Source organism: Gossypium hirsutum, chromosome D01 (genome assembly GCF_007990345.1).
Source record: "Gossypium hirsutum isolate 1008001.06 chromosome D01, Gossypium_hirsutum_v2.1, whole genome shotgun sequence".
Taxonomy (NCBI): Eukaryota; Viridiplantae; Streptophyta; class Magnoliopsida; order Malvales; family Malvaceae; genus Gossypium; species Gossypium hirsutum.
Window position 1 is genome coordinate 15,880,953 of NC_053437.1, and position 13,790 is coordinate 15,894,742.

At 32.8% G+C, this 13,790-nt stretch overlaps 1 protein-coding gene across 1 annotated transcript; it reads right to left on the minus strand.

The window, feature by feature from the left end:
* Positions 1 to 5,302: 5,302 nt before the first annotated feature.
* LOC107921815 (transport and Golgi organization 2 homolog) lies at positions 5,303 to 6,703 on the minus strand. Its single transcript, XM_016851658.2, has 5 exons — positions 6,515 to 6,703; positions 6,249 to 6,438; positions 5,964 to 6,170; positions 5,683 to 5,874; positions 5,303 to 5,568 (listed from the first exon to the last, which is right to left on the minus strand). Exons 1-5 carry the CDS (start codon positions 6,595 to 6,597, stop codon positions 5,401 to 5,403), a joined length of 840 nt encoding a protein of 279 aa, XP_016707147.1. The 5' UTR covers positions 6,598 to 6,703; the 3' UTR covers positions 5,303 to 5,400.
* Between the last annotated feature and the right edge of the window lie 7,087 nt (positions 6,704 to 13,790).

The window sequence follows — 13,790 nt, forward strand, 5'->3', positions numbered from 1 at the left end:
AAACCCAATGAAATTCGTTGCTTCAGTGACACTAATCAATAATGAGGATGAATTATAAATTAATAATAATGACACTTTCCAACATTTAATATTTTTTTAAGAATTTTTTTTATGGAAAAAGACATAAATTAAAGAAGGTTTAATTACAAATTTCATCTCCAATTTTTTCCACTTAAATTGACAGTTGAATAAATTTTAATGCATTATTTTGACATCAAAAGTATTATACATTTTCAAATAAAGGTTTAAAAACATATTTATAGAGAAAGAAAATTTTAATCATTATTGTCAATTGAGTTTTAATTCAATTAATATTGATATTGTTGTCAAGATGACGTGAGTTCGCGAAACACATTATTCTTCAATTTAAAGGTTGGGGAAGAGAGCATATATGATAAAAATTTATAATGAGATTAAAATTCTAAAAAAAATAATCTGTCTTTAGATTAAATATAAATAAAAAAATTAAATATAAATTAAATGAATGGATAAGAATAAAAAAATTAACATTCTTATATTTCTCGCCTAGGCTCCCGTTTACAAACCGTAGGCGCCGCCGTTGTCTAAAGTTGGACTATTTTTTTCTAAATTAAATCCTGAAATAATAAAATATGTTTAGACAAAAGAGAACCGGAGCATTCCTGTACCAGTAGACCATTTTTATTTAAGTTTAATTTAGTTTATATAAAAGAAAAACATATTCCAGTGGTAAAAAACTTCTTCCATCTTTTTCAATTTCAAAAACGAGTAAACTAATATTTTTCAAAACAGATTGAAGCAAGTTAAACCTTGTTAATTTTGAAAATGAGCAATTAATCACGACGTTAATGCCTTCCATTAGTTGTACATGATTTTGATTAGTATACTAATATGTTCTGCCCTTTTAACCTTGATTCCAAAAAATTCAACAAATTTCTGTCTCGACATTTACATGAAGGTTGCGGGATAAATTTGTTAAATTGGGACCAAATTGATAGAATATGTAAATTTTGAGGGTGAAATTTAGTATTAAACCAATCAAAATCATGTATAATTGAATGAAAACATTAACGCTCTTTAATTACCCACTTTCAGAATTGATAAGGACTAATTTATTTAAATTTTGAAATCTCGAGAGGTATTTTTTAACACATGAAAAATGATTTATTTGATTTATATTAAGTATTAATTGATTTTATGAGCATCATCCTCCACTAATAAGGCCGAGCAAGTCGATTCCATGTGATCTCTTTTAACTTTCTCCCATCGAATTTAATCTACATCATAAAACCCTAATTTACCACCATTAATATTTCCCCACCGCCATCATCATATATATGTGTGTTTTAAGCAATTCTTTCAATTTCTTTAATTAATAAATGCTGAAAATATTATTTATTTCATTTGTACTTTATAAGAACTTAATAATTAATCCAAATATTAATAAACGCATGACTTTGAGCTGTTGATTTTTGCTATATGAACTGTTAAATTTATTGACTTGTTGGTTTTCTAGTCAGTGACAGTGTAAACGAAATTGTGAAGATTGAATGTTGATAAATTAAAATAGAAGGATTAATTTGTCAATTTTCAATTTAATTTCACGACTCATTATTTTAAGCAATTTCCAAACGGATGTTTTATTTTGATTCTGTTTTCAGTCATTTTAATTTCCATTTTTTCTTATTCACTCAAAATAGCAATTTAATAATTATCATTTTGTATAAATAGATATTATTTATTTTTCGGTTGAGTCCTAACTTGATTGGCATCGACATTATTGCCAGTGCAAGGGATCGTTAAAACACATTATCCTCCTGTTTAAAAATTGAGGAAGGGTACGAATAGTTATAGACCTGATATATATAAATATATATAATATTATAAGAATTTTAAAAAATAAATATTTATTTATTTATGCATTATTTTGCGGCTAATTAAATTAGTCACAGCTCACAATTCCTTGGCACAACCAATTTTGAGGCATTCTATGTAGAAAATGAAATGGCCTCAAACAGCGGCGTATGAGCTACTCCTATACGTCTACCTGCACCATAGTGTTAAGTCATACTTTTTATCATCTCTTTACATAAAAATCCTTTCCCTCTTTTGTCAGGCACACAATAATTTTGCCATAGAATTTCTTCTTTTATTAATTTTTTCAATGATTTAATCATCGAAATTATCAATATAATTGCATCTTTTATACATATAATCTCTTATTCATATATATAAGGGTTGAAAGTTTCTTTTTTATGTAAAATAAATAGTTAGAATTTTTAATTTACTCTAAACTTTTGATCTTACATGAATTATATAACATTTCAATTTTTAAAGTATTAATCGTAGAAAAAATTATGAAAATGTGTAAAACCATATTAATTTTACATTGTTATAAATGGATCATTCTACTATTAATACTAAATTATGTGACACTAGTGTGGAGGTAATTTTTATAGAGTATATAAAATCCACACTCAACTAGTCTTAAATTTCTCAATTCAATCACTTGTCCATTTTACAGAAACTTTATAAGTAATATATATATATGCACGGGTAGTTCTATCACACGCATATACATGTGAAAATCACGTGTTTAGAACACGTGTGCATTTCAAAATAATATCTAATAAATAATGAAGCATATAGTTTGAAACTAATAATAATACAAAATTAAAATAAAACACGTTAATTTAAATTGTGAATAAAAATTTAAATAGATAATACAGTTAATTAAAAATATTAAAAATTCTGTAATTACTTAAGATAAATAAAAATTAAATGGATAAATTTTGAACTTATATTTCACAAATGAAATTTCTATTTCTCAATTTTTGGTGCTATATATTTTTAGTTTAAGATGGTAATTTATGATTTGTAATGCGGCAGAAGTCAGAAAGTGTGTGCAGATCCAAATCCAATTACCACCTTCAAAAACATTGTCTTTATTGCATTGGGCAAAACATAATAAAATATCTGCATCATTCTTTGTACATTCATTTAATTAGAATATTAATTCAACCAAAGAAAATTGGCACACTCAATTTAATAATATATATTTGTAAGGACTCGTTTCGGAATTTAATTATGTAATATATAGGAGAAATTATGTGTTTAAAATCGAAAACATATTAATAAAAAGTCAAGATATTAAATCGAAAAAAGCACTAATTAAAATATAAAAATACAATCATTATTAAATTTTAATTTAAAAAATATTTGAGGACCCAATTAACAAATAACCAAAAGAAGTAATAGTTAGTGGGTGGGACCAACTAATCCATCCATCTTGATTTAATTAGCTTAAACTTAGATTATGAAGCTTTAAGAAAAGTTAATTAAGCTTAGTTATCTTTAATTATGGGTGTAAAAACAAAAACAAGTGGGAAAGAGAATAAGATGGACATCTTTCCCTTTAGATTGTGCCGTCCATGCCCTAAGAAGAAGAAAGAAGAAAAGCCTTCCAAGCTTTCTATCAAAATTTGATCCAAACTAGTTTAGGTAAGAGAGGTTTTCTTTCATGATTTTTATAGCATGTATCAGATTCTCCAATTTATGACTTTTAATTTAGTTGCCATGAGTTTGAAATTGGAATTCATTAAGTTTGTATTAGAAGATTGTGAAATTAGTTTAAAGTTAATCTTAACGTTTGAGATTAAATTGAAAGCTATTAAGAAATTATGTTATTGATTAAAAGTACAAGATCCCTAATAAAATAATATGAAATTAGATTTTGATTCGATGCTAAATATTGGAAAATATGAGCAATTCGAACCCAACGATTGGATAAGAATAGGGTGTTATAATATATTTTTTTCTAATCTCTAACCATTTAATTGTAGCCCACATATTCTTTTAGTTGTCAATTGCCTCTAAAATTTTACTATTTGGGATGCATCAACTTGATTGAATAAAATAATAAAAGACATTACATGCTTAAGCACTCAAATAAGTAGTTGCTAATGCAATTCACCCATATTTGTAAATAATTGATCCAGGTCCATTTTAAGCCCGCCCATATTATTTTAAAAAAATATATAATTATATTATTTTATTAAAATTTTATATATAGTCATCTTAACAAAGTGATATTATAGATTTAATTTTTATGTGTTATAAATTACATAATATATAGAAATAAAATATTATAAACTTAAAGAAAAAAAGGTTGGGTTCGGCTAGACTCAGGCCTTCAAATGTTCAAGCCCGAATATGACCCATATTTTAAACGAGTCTAATTTTTTTTTTACCTAAACCTATTTTTTGAGTAAAATATTTTTACTCAAATTCTTTCAACTTGGGACAGACCCTCAAACTTAGACCAATAACCTTATTCATAAAACATGAAATTCACACACTAATTAAGATCCATTAAGTTAAACCGTAATTGCATATTATCAACACTTACATTAGCATGTTTGACTGCTTATGATTAAATTCAGCTAATGTAATTTTGCAAGTCATAATAAATATACCATATATAATTGATTATGAATATATTTCTATTTAAAATTCATTAGCATTGAAATGCTAATTAATGATATGGAATTTAGTGAAATACTTTCAATCCCATCACTATTACTAAATAGTTGATAGGATAGGAAGAAAGAAATGGGAGTTGGCCAACTTTTAATTTATTGGTTGTAAGTTGGCAAGGTAAAAACACACATTCCAGATCATGTCCCATGCCACAATTAGCTAAGCTAAGATGGACTCACTCATCTCATCAATTATTTCCGCCTCCCTATCCCTATTTCTCTTTTATTCTTTCCCAACTCAGATTTTGTCAATCAAAGTCATCCTTATTATTTTATTTTAGTTATGAAATTGATGTTGCAAAATATGGGTAGGAATTTTGTTTTTTAGTTAAATAGGAACACAGCTGTTACATATATAGTCATTTATAGAGAATTTTTTGATGGAGGAAGTATTGTAAATAAGTAAATGAGATTTACCGGAAGAAAGTAGAGAGAAAGCTGCGGGAGTAAATTCGATAACATTGAATATAATGGCAGATGATGATTGCTAAGTAAAGAAAATTAGTTGAAGGAATTTTAGAGATAATCTTGAAAGGTTTCTATTTATAGTATTTTAAGAATATAAGTTACAAAATTGATAATTAATAAAAAGTAATGAAAGGCATTAATAAATTTTATTTATTATGAAAGTATTTTGTAGGTGATGTGTTATTTTTGGTTGATTGGTTTCCTGTTTTCAATGGGTTTTGATTGTTTTTGCATAATCTATTTTCAGAAAGGACATTTACGGGGTTTTCTCTGCGTTATCTTTGATGTTGTTTAAGTTTCTCGGGAATTTATAAACATTTATCAGGCACTCGTGCTGTAGCAGCTTAGCAATCAGCAAGGTCCTTCCTTGCAAAATATAACATTTTATCAGGCACTCGGCCATACATCACTCCATTTATAACATACTCAATTTAACTTCAGAAAAATCCCTTGTTTCATTCTGGATATGGTAATTGATGGTTTTCTCAAACCACACACCCTTTTCAAGATATTTGTCACAAAAGCTAACTTCCCCACTAGCACGTATGGTCAATGCTGCTGTACTCCTTGTCCCACAAAGCCCCTGAATCCCACAAAACGCATGATATATTAGTTAAAACGACTCTAGGTTTTTATCAGCTTTAACGTTATTTTTCATAAATTTACTAGAAGGGTGGTTTAGAACTAGAAATTTTACCTGAGGAGTGTCCATTTCAACAAATATGGAGCTAAGGTTGAATTCCATGTCGAGAGCACAAATGCCAGGTAACTTACTCTTATCAGCTTTCACTTTGTCCTTCATAAGTTTCTCAATCATTTCTTTCACGTTTACTTCATTTTTGCCATATTTATTCATCATCTGTCTAATGCTTTTACGTAGCCGCAGAGCCTGCAGAGTGAAGACTGGAAGTAATAATTGAAGAATTCCTTGTACTTGTGTGTTTTTTTTTGCGTAAAGGAGATAATAGTGTACGGTACCTTAGGCACGGGTGAGTCAAGCTTGGCATTTGAAAGAACATGAAGACCTGGAGAAACCTGTTGAATGTGAATGGGTTCCCCCTTTGGTCTGTTGGAGATATAAACCATCGATTTGGTAGCAATATCAGCCACTATGAGGTTAAATCCATTGTATTGATGAGCATTTGTGAGCAGTTGGTCCGCAAATTCCATAGGGCTCTTTGTGCTCTGTATCAACAACAGTTGGCACCATTATTGTTAGTTGAGCTTGCTTGAATAATATTATTTTCAAGGGCATATAAATACCTTCAAGAAAAGTAGAGGGAGATCCCCGCGGGTCTTGGCGCCGGAAAGGTGATGAAGCTCCAAAACATTGGTAAGAAAAGCAACTCTGCCTTGTCTTGAACAAGCCAACCATGTCCCTCCTGCAACTTCATCTCTTCCTCCCAGTATCTCACAACCATCAACATCCCACCATGCAAGTGCCTTTGTAGGCCTTCAATTCCACCCATAAACAAATAAGAGATATATATAGTAAAGAGAAGAATAAGTGAAGTGAAATGGAAACATACCTGTTGTAGTATTCATCTCTGTTTTGTAACAGAAGAAGGGGATAGAGTGGATGAGCTTGCCAAATAAAAGCGGCAATACACATGGTTCAATTGTTTGGGATTGAGTGGATTGGTTAAATTCTAGAATGATGGAACAATAGAGAAGAGACTGCAAATTTTCTTCTTTTGCTGGTATTGTTTACGTTTATGCATGCACTTTGCTTTATCATTATTATTTTAAACAGTGAATTTTAATGGTTTAAGAAAACAAATGGCTGTTACCCAAAACGATACCCACTGTTTTTTTCAAATAATTTAATTTGATATAATAAAAATTAATTTTAAATATAAAAATCTTGTACGGACGGCTTTTTTGGATAAGAGCAAAGCATATAAGAAATGGCACCCATTTTGACAGTAGGCGCGTAGAGGATATTTATTCGTATAAACCTAAATTATTTTATTAATATTGTTGGACACCATTTTTTGATAAAACGGGGTCGACTTAGATTTTTAAAATGAAAACAAACAACGGAGTCGCCACCAATCCTTTTTTGATAAGGTGTGATCGGCCCAACTTGAAAAGTGGTTCTTTTTAATAAATAATTTAATTTTATTAAAACAACGATTTTGATCCACTAAATTCAGAAAAATAGGTTCGGGAGTCTGTTACATACGAGGAAGGATTAGCACCCTCGTAACGCCCAAAATTGGTACCTAGTTGATTAATTAATATCTTAGTGTCGAAGATTGAAAACTTTAAAGAGATTCAAAATACGATCCTTGTATTAAAAACTTGTATAAATCAAATTACATGTTAAGACCCTCTCATTTCGGAGAGAGAAAATGTCATACCCAATGAGTTAGGGCATGATATTTCACCTCTTTAAAAATGAGCTTGTCTGAAAACTCGTGCAATAAACTTTAAAAGGATATTCAATTGTTTAAGTCAAATAAAAAAAATCGCAGCCCAATACGTTAGGACACAATTTCTCAAAATTCTAAACATTGAATATTGCCTTTATTATTTTTTTAGAAAAAATCCTCATCTCGAGAAAACAATGTGCCATATCTAATGCGTTAGGACACAACGTATTTAATTCCCGATAATGAGCTTTTTATGTTTTTTTTCTATTAAAGAGCATTCTCGATTATTTAGATTCAAAGAAGAAAATTGGAACCCAATACGTCAGGGCTCAATCCTCTCGAATCTAAACACAAAATTTTGCTTATTTGAAAGTCGAAACTTATACGTCAAGATAAATTAATCTAATTTGAAATAATAGAAATAAAACACGAGGTTAATATGCGTAACAAAATAAAAATGAATACGATGATGTAAACATAAATAGCACGAGCAATAACGACGAAAATAAGATAAATAAAAACGAATTAATCATGCAAGATAATAAGCAGATAAATTATTCGAATAAAATAAGCATAAAATAAAAAGTAGAAACCGCGTGAAACAACGAAACCGTAAAAGAAATAGAATATATAAAATATATATGTATGTGTATAGACATAAAATTATGAAAATATGGAAAATCATTGTATGTGTACATATTTTAAGGTTATTAAATATAAAAATATGTAAATATGTATATATATATGTATTTAAAGTTATGAAATATCAAAAAATATATATAAAGGTATGCATATATATATTTGTTTTAAAAAAAATTAAAAAATGTGTACGTATATGTATATATTATAAAATGTATGCATGTATATATATATCTAACAAAATTTGAATTTTAAAAGGTAGATAGGAGTAAATAATAATAATACTAATAATAATAATACTTTTAAGGTAAAAAAAAGTCATGATAAACAATGAATAATAACATGATATAATAAAATAATTATATACATATAAATATTTTATAAAAAGAAATAAACAAATGAATATATAAGTAGGAATATAATGATAAAGTAAAGAAAGAAAAATAATAAAACAATAATAATAAAACAATAATAATAATGAAAATAACAATAACAGGACTAAATCGGGATAAAAATGAAATTGAAAGGTTAAAGCCATAATAAAATGCACAAAGAAGGACCATAATGAAAAGGCGCGGAAGTGCGAAGGGCCAAATGGGAAATAAACCCTATTTTTAGGCCATGCGTCCCTTCCTCAGTGGTCCAACGAATTGAGGACCAAGATGAAAACCGCGACAAACATGCAGTCCAAATTACAAAATGAGGCAAAAAGAAACAAGGACCGAATCAAAACAATCGATAATGCGGAGGGGCCAGATGGGCAAATAACCTTTCAAATCAGAAAACTCGCGGATCCTGGCTGCGTCAGGTCGGGTAATCGGGTCTAACGCAAAACGACGTCGTTTTGGCCATGGTTGCTTAAGTTCAAAACGGTGCCGTTTTATGCTTAGTATAAATGTTAAAAAAAACCCAAAAAATCAATTTCATCTTATTTTTAAAAACAAACAGAGAGCTCTTGAGCCCTCTCTCTCTCAGGCCTTAAATCCGGCCTAGGGTTCTGGCAAGCCTCCGCCATAGCGCCGCCGCGGACGGCGGTAGGAGGCACAAGATCAGACCTTTTTGGTCCCTTTTTGAAGACGATTGCCTCTAGGACATGGATCTAGGTCCAAATCTCGGGAAAAATGAGCCCAAGACCCGAAGAACGAGGGGAAACCTCTCATCTCCTCTTCTTCCGGCGCGACGTAGGTAAGGTTTTTTTTATTTCTTGTTTTTTGGTTATTTAGTATAACAAAAATAAGAAAGATAAAACATAAATAATACAAGAGATTCGAACGCAAAAAGAAGAAAAACCTCTGATTTCTTTTCTGTTTTGTTTCCTTAATATTTTTCTAAAAAGCCCTAATTTTCCTTTTTACAACCTTTGGCTTTATAGCCGAGAGAAAATAAAACAAAATGATTTTTGCTATTGTCTAGTCTTGTCTACTTCTGCTTCTCTTGTTGAGTGTTTACAGGTGACCGTGCAGAGTTGCAGCGGTAGCAGAAGACGTCAGACACACATGGCAGAAGGTCACGCGACGCTAGAGAGGGGAGGGAACCCTAGGGTTTTCTGAAAACACTTAAGTCTTTGGGCCACTGGGCCTCTATTGTATTTGGGCTCAAATTTTATAACTTGTAAATTGGCCTGTAGTATTTGGACTTTGGATTTTTTAACTGTTTATTTTTTGGTTTTATTTCAGGCCCGGGCGAAATATGGGCTTTACAGCTGCCCCTCTTTGCTCGTTGTCGTGTAACGAGAATAGAGCAAAGACTAAGAAAGACCAATTTTACCTGGTCTCACCGAGTCTTGACTTCTTTGGGTTCTTCTTTTCTTCAAATAGCCTCATTCCAGTCCACTGGGTCTTGTTGCTTCGATCCACTTCACTGCACTTCCGAGAGATCTGACTTGTAGCTTTAATCTTCTTCGCAACAACTTCAGGGGGAAGAGATTCGGGGTTGTAGTCTGCTCCACTGCAACGTCAAGGAGATAAGACTTGTTGTTTTAACCTGCTCTACTGTGACTTCAGGGAGATAAGGTTTGATATGATCTATTCTATTGCAACTTCAGATAGATGAGATCTGTTATTTATAACTTTAATCTGTTCCATTGTAACTTTAGAGAAATAAGATTCGCTATCTTCGATCTGCTCCACTACTGCTTAGGGAGATAAGATCTACAATCGTCAACCTACTCCACTGCTGCTTAGGGAGATAAGGATGGTGTCTAAATCTGCTTCCCTACTACCTTCGGGAAATAAGATTCGCCGTTTTTGATTTGCTCCACTACTGCTTAGGGAGATAAAATCTACAATCTTCGACCTACTCCACTGCTACTTAGGGAGATAGGACTGGTGGCTTAAATCTGCTTCCCTACTACCTTGGGGAAGATAAGATTCACCGTCTTCGATCTGCTCCACTACTGTTTAGGGAGATAAGATCTACAATTTTCAACCTACTCCACTGCTGCTCAGGGAGATAAGGCTAGTGGCTTAAATCTGCTTCCCTTACTACCTTGGAAAGATAAGATTCGCCGTATTTGATCTACTCCACTGCTGCTTAGGGAGATAATATCTACAATCTTCAACCTACTCCACTGCTGCTCAGGGAAATAAGGCTAGTAGCTTAAATCTGCTTCACTACTACCTTAGGGAAGATAAGATTCACCGTCTTCGATCTGTTCCACTACTGCTTAGGGAGACAGGATCTACAATCTACAACCTACTTCACTGCTACTCAGGGAGATAGGATTGGTGGCTTAAATCTGCTCCACTACTGCTTATGGAGATAAGATCTACAATCTTCGACCTACTCCACTACTACTCAAGGAGAGAGGACTGGCGGCTTAAATCTGTTTCCCTACTACCTTGGGAAGATAAGATTCACCGTCTTCGATCTGCTCCACTATTGCTTAGTGAGATAAGATATACCATCTTCAACCTACTCCACTGCTGCTCAGGGAGATAGGACTGGTGGCTTAAATCTGCTTCCTACTATCTCGAGAAGATAAGATTCGCCATCTTCAATATGCTCCACCACTGCTTAGGGAGATAAGATCTGCAATCTTCAACCTACTCCACTGCTGCTCAGGGAGATAGGATTTATGGCTTAAATCTGCTTCCTACTATTTCGGGAAGATAAGATTCGCCGTCTTCGATCTGCTCCACTACTGCTTAGGGAGATAAGATCTACAATCTTCAACCTACTCCACTGCTGCTTAGGGAGATAAGACTGGTGACTTAAATCTACTTCCTACTATCTCGGAAAGATAAGATTTACCGTCTTCGATCTGCTCCACTACTGCCTAGGGAGACAAGATCTGCAATCTTCAATCTACTCCACTGTTGCTCAGGGAGATAGGATTTGATATGATGACTTCAATCCATCGCACTGCAACTTCAGAGGTATGGGTAACTTCATTGATCTGTTCTCTGGGGAACATGACCTGTAAAATCCATTTCATGGACCTAATTATGCCTATTGTTTAAAATATCATGATCAGAATGAATCAAAATTTCCTAACTAGATATGTATGAATGATATTTGCATGAATGCAGAATGTCATGAGAATGATCCATTTTTAATGTTTGGGTTGTCATTCATTATTGTTCATCAAGGTTTTATCACTAATGCATTCTTGTTTAGTCGGTATCTTTAACAGAAAAACCAAAGAAATAGTCGCAACTTAGACTATTCTTTCTTAAATGCTTCCAACCCCTAGGTTTGGTTAGTTCTAAACAATAGCCCTGCTTCGGGTCCTCGTACTATTTAAAAACTTTCAGAGTAGTATGCAGAACTTTTTTTGCCTAAATATTATCAGTCCAGTAATCGTTATTTCAATGAAAAACGCTTGAAAAAGATTATCAAAATGGACAAGATGAAATTTTGTTGAGAACAAAGCTCTAAATAAATGAATCAATCAAGATAACAAACTTTGCTAAGATACGAACTGAATAAAATGAAACAGATTATCACAATGGATAACATGAAATTTTATTGAGAGCAAAGCTCGAAATGAATAAATTAATCAAGATAACAAATTTTACTAAGATAAGAAATGAATAAGATAAAGATAGGTGCCCCAAACATCGTAGCATGAACTTCTCCGCACAAACTCATTGAGGATCATTTTGAACTTGATATGTGTTTAGAAGTCCTAGAAGACTGTTTTAATGTCCCAAGATGTAGCGTTTCTCTTTCTTGCTAATTTAGAGAGGACAAGACTATCACATGCCCCACATTTGATCAAAATTTGAATTTTCCGTTCCTGAGTTTTCAATTCAAGACCCCTTTGGTCTCAAGGCGCCATTTGCGAGTTTTCGCCTTGGCTTCTCCCTTTTCCTTTTTTTTAGGAGAAATACTTCTTGATTGAATCTGAAATCACAGGATTAGGCAAGTTCTTGCCATCCATCTCGGTTAAAATCAATGCTCCTCCAGAAAAGGCTTTCTTTACCACATAAGGTCCTTCCCAATTTGGCATCCACTTTCCTCTAAAGTCTTTTTGTATGAGGAGGATTTTCTTTAGTACCAAGTCTCCTTCGTGGAATTCCCTGGGGTAAACCTTTTTGTTGTAAGCTCGCATCATTCTCCTTTGGAACATTTGACCATGACGTATAGCTTGCAGCCTCTTTTCTTCAATCAAATTCAGTTGATCATATTGGGATTGGGTCCATTTTGCTTCATCTTGTTTTAGTTCTGATAAAACTCGGAGGGAAGGAATCTTTACTTCAATGGGCAAGACTGCATCCATTCCATACACCAATGAGAAAGGTGTTGCCCCGGTAGAAGTTCTGATAGATGTTCGATATGTAAAAAGGGCAAATGGTAGCTTATCGTGCCAATCCTTATAAGTCTCAGTCATTTTCCCTACGATCTTCTTGATATTTTTATTGGCCGCTTCTACCACGCCATTCATTTTTGGGCGATATGGCGATGAGTTGTGGTGTTTGATCTTGAATTGATTACAGACCTCCGCTATCGTGCTGTTGTTCAAGTTCAATGTATTGTCGGATATAATCCTTTCTGGCATCTCGTACCGACATATGATCTCCTTTTTTAGGAATCTACTGACTGCTGACTTTGTAACATTGACGTAAGAAGTGACCTCTACCCACTTAGTAAAGTAGTAAAAAACTAAGAATATGAACCGATACCCATTTGAAGCTTTTGACGAGATCGGCCCAATGACATCCATGCCCCACATAGAAAAAGGCCATGGAGAAGTCATGACATGGAGAGGTGAAGGGGACGCGTGAATCTTGTCTCCATAAATTTGGCATTTATGGCATTTTTTGGCATATTTGATGCAATCTCCTTCCATGGTGGACCAATAATATCTGAATCTCATGATCTGCTTGGCCATCATTAAACCATTAGCATGCGTTCTACAAACTCCCTCATGGACCTCCTCCAAGCTTTGTCTGGCCTCTACAGCGTCTACGCATCTTAGCAGCACTTGATCTTTTCCTTTTCTATATAAGATCTCTTCATCTAAGACATAATCATTGGTCAGCCTTCTCAATATCTTCTTTTCATTCTCCATCTGGCCGGGATACTCGTGATTCTTTACATATCGCAGTATGTCGTGATACCAGGGGTGATCATCATTTTCCTCTTCATTGTCATTATTGCAACAATAGGCTGGAGTCTCATAAATGCTCATCTGGATAGGCTTCACATCCTCTTTTTTATTTACCTTGATCATAGAAGCTAATGTAGCCAACGCATCTGCCATCTGATTTTCTTCCCGTGGGAGATAACAGAAGGTAATGTCATGAAACTCCTCAATTAATTCCAGGACCAGCTTTCGATAATTAAT